Source organism: Mus pahari, chromosome 7 (assembly GCF_900095145.1).
Source record: "Mus pahari chromosome 7, PAHARI_EIJ_v1.1, whole genome shotgun sequence".
In the NCBI taxonomy this organism is placed as follows: Eukaryota; Metazoa; Chordata; class Mammalia; order Rodentia; family Muridae; genus Mus; species Mus pahari.
In genome coordinates, this window is record NC_034596.1 from 53,942,247 (window position 1) to 53,948,875 (window position 6,629).

General features: G+C 41.7%; 1 protein-coding gene across 1 annotated transcript in view; it reads right to left on the bottom strand.

The window, feature by feature from the left end:
• Window positions 1–4,939, bottom strand: part of Slc25a21 (solute carrier family 25 member 21) — a 463,351-nt gene extending 458,412 nt beyond the window's left edge. The window contains exon 1 of the mRNA XM_021202516.2: window positions 4,532–4,939. Coding sequence (XP_021058175.1) covers window positions 4,532–4,598 — 67 coding nt within the window. The 5' untranslated portion in view covers window positions 4,599–4,939. The remainder of the gene's footprint in view (window positions 1–4,531) is intronic.
• Window positions 4,940–6,629: the final 1,690 nt, after the last annotated feature.

Sequence of the window (6,629 nt, forward strand, 5' to 3'; positions counted from 1 at the left end):
AGATGGTCCCACCCACAAGGGGCCTCTCCCCCTTGATCACTAATTGAGGAAATGCCCCACAGCTGGATCTCATGGGGGCATTTCCCCAACTAAAGCTCCTTTCTCTGTGATAACTCCAGCTGTGTCAAGTTGACACAAAGCTAGCCAGTACAGGCACTTAACATTCAATAGGCCTTAGCATAGGGCTGACTGGCATTTAGCATTTAATAGGCATTAGTTTAATATTTGCATATTTACATGTTAATGAGAATGTTAAAGCTAGAGGAACTTAAAGAGAAAAGCACTTGCAAAATATTAGGGAGAGGGAATTCTCAGACCAGGAAAATGGTCAATATTTCAACAGAGAGAGGAAATAAACAAGAGGTACACATAAGAGTGCCGACAGCTGATTTAACAGAACCAAATGAAATGTATGGAAGGATGGAATGTATCCCTGGAAGCCAACACAAGGGTACATTATAGGGGCTACAGAATCCGTTCTCTTCCCACCTCCATGCCCACTCTCACCCACAGTGAAAGCCAAAAGCATTTTACTTGCCACCCTCTGCCATATGAATTGTGCCCTCTGGGGAGCACGTTTTCTCAAAGATCTAACACAGTACTTTTAAAATAAAAATACAAGCCTACCTAGAATGTAGACTCAGTAGTCAGTCAGTCATACTTGGAAGCCTGAAGTCCAACATTTTAAACTAATTTCTAGATGCCACTATATATTTCTTCTTTGTCTATGGTTTTTTTTTTTGTTTGTTTGTTTACGGGAGGACTTTTTTCTTTTTCTTTCTTTTATTCATTTTTTTTTTCCTTTTTAGATAGAGTCTCACTATATAGACCAGCCTGGCCTGGAATTCAACAGAGAATTAATTGCCTGCCTCTGCTTCCCAAGTATCAGTATTAAAGGTGCTGCTTGCAGGAGCTGGAACATGGCTCCCTTGTTCTCTTACATCAAGAGCTTCCTCTTTTCCAACTCCTTCACTGCCAAAGCTTGGCTGTCCCGGATCTTGCTCTGTAAATTGACCTTGAACTCAGAGATCTGCATGCCTGTCTCCAAGGATTAAAGGTGTGTACCACCCCTCCTGGATCTAAATTTAGATGGGTAGGATCCTGCCCAGGTCATCAATCCATTAATTCAATTTAATATCCTTAAACACAGGATTCAGCTCCATTTCACTGCCCGATGCTCCTATATATACTATATATTTTATATTCCTCCTTGAATAAGCTTGCTATGCTTATTCAAAACATAGTTGTCACCAGTAGTAAGATCTATCTATTCTGCAAGGTCTAGCTATAATGGCAAACCCTAACAGAGGCTTTAGATGTATGCTATTAGATGCATGTTAACAACTGCATCTAAGTATACCTCCCGTCTTTAAATGCAAGTATCGGGGGCTGGTGAGATGGCTCAGAGGGTAAGAACACTGATCTCCCGAAAGTCCTGAATTCAAATCCCAGCAACCACATGGTGGCTCACAACCATTCTTATTGAGATCTGATGCCCTCTTCTGGGGTATCTGAAGACAGCTGCAGTGTACTTATTTATAATAATAAATAAATCTTTGGGTCAGAGCGAGCAGGGACTGAGCAAGAGGGCTGACCAGAGCAAGCAGAGGTCCTAAATTCAATTTCCAACANCCAGATGAAGGCTCACAACCATCTGTACAGCTACAGTGTGTACTCACATACATAAAATAAATAAATAAATCTTTAAAAAATATAAATAAATGCAAATATCACAAGCCCTCTTGTAATAAAAGAGTGATGTATTATAATATACACATATTATTCCTTTCATTGTATATCTAGAATTTCGTTGTTGTTGTTGTTGTTGTTGTTTGTTTTTTAGCTTTCCTTTGAGATCTCCAAGCTGTGTGTACCACCCATCCAATGGGAACAGGCTATTGTTAATTGATAAAGGTGGTTTCCTATCCACATTGGGTAATTTTGAGTCTATTCCTAGGATTTTGAACTGAAAATAAAAACACAAGTCCCCACCCCCACTCCCAGGAAGACCATTCAAGAGCATGAATACTTGGAAGCTGTTGGAAACCAAATTCTAATACATGGAAGGAAAACCTCAAAGCAACAGTTAATTGTGAGGGAGAAAACCAAAAATCCTTCTTCCAGTCCCTAAGACCACATAGTGAAATGTCTGTCAAATTGGCACCCTTACCCCCTGTACATCTCCACAGAAGGCAGTTGGCATGGCACATCAGTCTGCTTGGACTAGAGAAATAATTCAGTGGTTCAGATCTTTCAGAAGACCAAACTTCCATTCCTACTTGGTGGCTCACAGCTGTCTGTAACTCTAGTTCCAGAGGCTCTACCACCCTCTTGTGGCCTCCCTGGGGACTAGACACACAGTCCTGCCTTGAGGGTAATGGCCCACTGACATAGACAGGATGAAGAAACATTGCATCCTGCTTTCTCCAGAGTGTTCTAGTTGCTCAAGGGAATGAATGACAGTAGACCCTGAATACCAAGAGACACTTTTATCTTTCAGATAAACCACTCCCATTTCTTTACTTTTTTTCCTTAAGAGAACTTTCTTTCTTTTTTTTTTTTTTTAAAGATTTATTTTATTTATTATATGTAAGTACACGGTAGCTGTCTTCAGACACTCCAGAAGAGGGCATCAGATCTTGTTACAGATGGTTGTGAGCCACCATGTGGTTGCTGGGATTTGACCTCCGGAAGAGCAGTCGGGTGCTCTTACCCACTGAGCCATCTCACCAGCCCTTAAGAGAACTTTCTTTTCGAGGACAACATTGACCTTTACAACAAGAAGACAATTTTAATTCACAGAAAGAGACATGTCAGCACCAGTAATCAGAAGTCTAGTATTAGAGATTCAAATACACCTTATTTTTATAAAAACTCTACTTTTTCTTTCTGGCCCTTGCTCTAGTAATTGTAATAGGCTCAGCCTACATTACTACCGCTTCAATAAATTTAATTTTTGTTATTATGCTTTTAAAGGCCAAGTAGAAGAAAATATGACTTCAGGGTGATGAAAATATTTATTATCCTTTTTGCCTATCAACAATGCCACAATGTACACCATCTGAATAGGCCAGCCGATTTTATATTTATCTCATAAATGGCTTAACATTTAGCCATGTTAACAGATTAATTCCATTTACATTAATAATAATGCAAGATGGCATAAATGCATCTGTGCCAAATATTTATCCAGAAATATGCAGTATAAACAGGATTAGAGTCTGATCTATATTTTAACAGTCTTTGAGTATAACGGTGGCTAATACATGTTGTGATTATACAAACCAACAGAGATACCTGTAAGTCACTGGGCACAGCCTGGGATGTTAACCAGCTTCACTTTCCCTATATTCTAGATGAGCGTTCTTTGTTCAGGATCTCAGAGTTGGAATCAAGCATATGTTTGGATAGATAGATAGATAGATAGATAGATAGATAGATAGATAGATAGATAGATATTCTTCATTTTCATAACTGTTAAAGTATGCAAATTATAAGTGATATATCTGGATGCTTTTGATACCCCTGAGATGCCTCTAGTTCATGAATAAAACTACTCATACTTTGAAGCAGTCCATTATTTAAAAGTTCATTATTTGCTTGAAAGTAAATAGTAAATGTTACTAAGTATATATTGAGTATCTTTTAGTCAACCTTAATATTATTTATCATTGTTACCATAATAATTTATTAAAATAACCAAACTTATGAACTTGTTACAGCATAATATTAAAATAATTAAAAATTAGGCATGCACATAATTTAACGGTGAGCAACTTCTTCCAAGCTGCATTTGACAGTAATTATTACCAAGTTGGTTTTTTGTTGTTTTTTTGTTTGTTTGTTTTGTTTTGTTTTGTTTGATTTTTCGAGACAGGTTTTCTCTGTATAGCCCTGGCTGTCCTGGAACCCACTTTGTAGACCAGGCTGGCCTCTAACTCATACCAAGCTGGTTTTAACAGATCTTTTTGTAAAGTCTCTCCCACATCATAGCTCTCCAGATTAACGTGAGTCCAATACATCAAGGGTGTTTACATATGTTAGCACAAGCATCTAATTTTAATATATTATGGCATGCATAGATTCCCCAAGAAGCACAGTATAAAGAATCCCTGCAGAGAGAGTTATACTAAGATCCTCTTTAGCTTAGGGCTTGGAAGAAACTTGCTAAGAAACTTAAGTAAGACCGAACTGGAACTAGATCCTTTTTTGTGTAAAGTAGCTGTCAAAGCAAAGAAGAAAAAAGAGGGAGTGGGGAGCTTTCTCAAAGTCACAGTTTCAGGAATCCTCTCATGCTCCTCACTCTAGGAACAGAGAACCCCGGGAACCTGAGAGCAGAGCAGCTAGTGGGGACTGCACCCAAAAGAGCCGCCCCTGGCTGCTCGCCTCCTCGGCAGAGGAGTCAGAGTGGAAGATTTAGGAGGAGGCACTCGCACACAAAACTTCGGTTGGAAGGCGAGCCTGGGGGACGTTGTCGGGTTGGTGCGGCGGAGGAGCGGCGGGCGCGCGGGGAGCGAGCGGACAGCCTTACCTGCAGACCCTCCGGCCGCGACCTGCCGGGAGGTCTCGTGCAGCAAGCTGACGTTGGAGGCCGACATCTTCGCGACCAGGAGACCGGGTGACCAAGTTGCCCGAGCGAGCTCCTCTGAAGGCCGCCGCCGATGGAGACCCGGCCCCGTCGGTCCTGGGACTGAACTCTTCCCGGTGTGGCTGCGGTCCAGCTAAAGGCGGCGGTTCGGGCACCGAGTCGCCGCGAGGTCGGCGGAGGGGGTCCGAACTTGCCCAGCGCTGCCTGAGGCTGCCCTTTCCACCGGGGCGCGGGAGGGGGAACACTGACAACTGGGGGCTGGGTAGACTTGACCTAGCTCGGTGGGTCAGGCTTATGAATTTGCCTATCGAGACCTCCTGCGGAGTTTGTTTAGCTGGCTGCTTATCTAAGGGCTGCCTTAGCCAGCGGCGACTGTGATGTCGCCGCGGGCGACCCTTGCCCTCCAGGCAGACTGAAATACCGTAGTATTCAAAAGAAAGGAATAGCGAGGAAATTCCTCCAAGTTAGTCATCCAGAAATTGAAGGCCACAGCCGCTAGATCAGAGCAGATCTGACTTACACAGTGCTAACGTGGTAACTGTGCGAGGGAAGTGGTTTTGGACTTTTATTTCATGCGTAATAAACTGAGTTTTACTTACTGAAAACCATAAAGGCCTTGTTATTCAAGTGTCCTGTGCCCAGTTCACAGGGTCACCACGCTGACTTGTCAGAAAGCCGAGTTCTTTGGGCTTAGGGCCTAGAAACCTGTTTTAAGCGTTCTCTGTTAGGAACTTGAAAGAGGATCACCAATAATCTGCTTATTTCTTTCTACAAAATGTGGAATTACACTATTTCTTTAGAATCTTTGACAAAACAAAAGTACCAGTTAGTGCCTGTTAGTGAACCACAAGGTACAAACTGCAGTGTAAGAGAAACACAGGAGTCAGATATTTTAGAATGCTCGCCACACCCCTGACAGGCGGGAGATGATAAGAGAAAGTACTGGGGGACTGAGGAAACCCTGTTGCTGTTATTTCTAAAACGTAGTGTTTAATATATGTATTCTGGGCCATGTAAACTGCCACTGTTCTCTGTCAAAAACATGGGTATGTGCAATTTAAAATAATAATACAATGTCAAATCAAATATACGAAATGAATATTTATATCTTATTTTCATTCTTTGAGCCATTAAATGTTGGTGGTAGTGAGCTGGGAAGATGGCTCAGTCAAAGTGCTTGCCATGTAAGCCTGAGGACCGAAATCCAGATTCCCTGCACATGTAAGACAATATCAGTCTGGGTCTGTAATCCTAACAGTGAGACGGCAAAGACAGGCAGATCCCTGGAGCTGTCTGGTTGGTGGGATCTAGCCAAATAGTTCAGTTCAGTTATAGGTCTTGTCTCCAAAGGTAAAATGGAGAACAATTGAAGATCCCCAACAGTAAACTCTAGCTACCAAACACTCCTGTTGCATGTATCTGCTCACATACTACCACAGGTATACACACATGCACACTCACACACACATGTATGCAAGCATACATACCGCATGTACAGACACACACCCCATATGGACACACATGTGAACACACACACACATACCCCACATGTACACACATCTACCACATGGACACACATGTCCCACATAGATACACACATACACCACATGTACACATACACCACATAGATACACATCCCACATGTAGATACACGCATACCATATGTACAGACACACACCACATGTATACTTATGTGCCTGTGCCACCTGACTACGAAAGTTACATACCATGAAGAATTGGGTAAATGTGCTGCTTGTGTGATCAAATACACAAAAATAGTTTCTCATTTTTTTTTTAAATTTTCCAGACTGAAAATATCCATCAATACCAAATGGACAGGCTTGAAAACATACATACAAGTCATATTATACATACTGAGCAGGTTATATTTAGGAATGTATATTATATACATAAACATATGCATGGAGCAGCAATTAATGAAAAAATTATGGATTTAAAGACAGCAAGAGCCGGGCATGGTGGTACACGCCTTTAATCCCAGCACTCGGGAGGCAGAGGCAGGCGGATTTCTGAGTTCGAG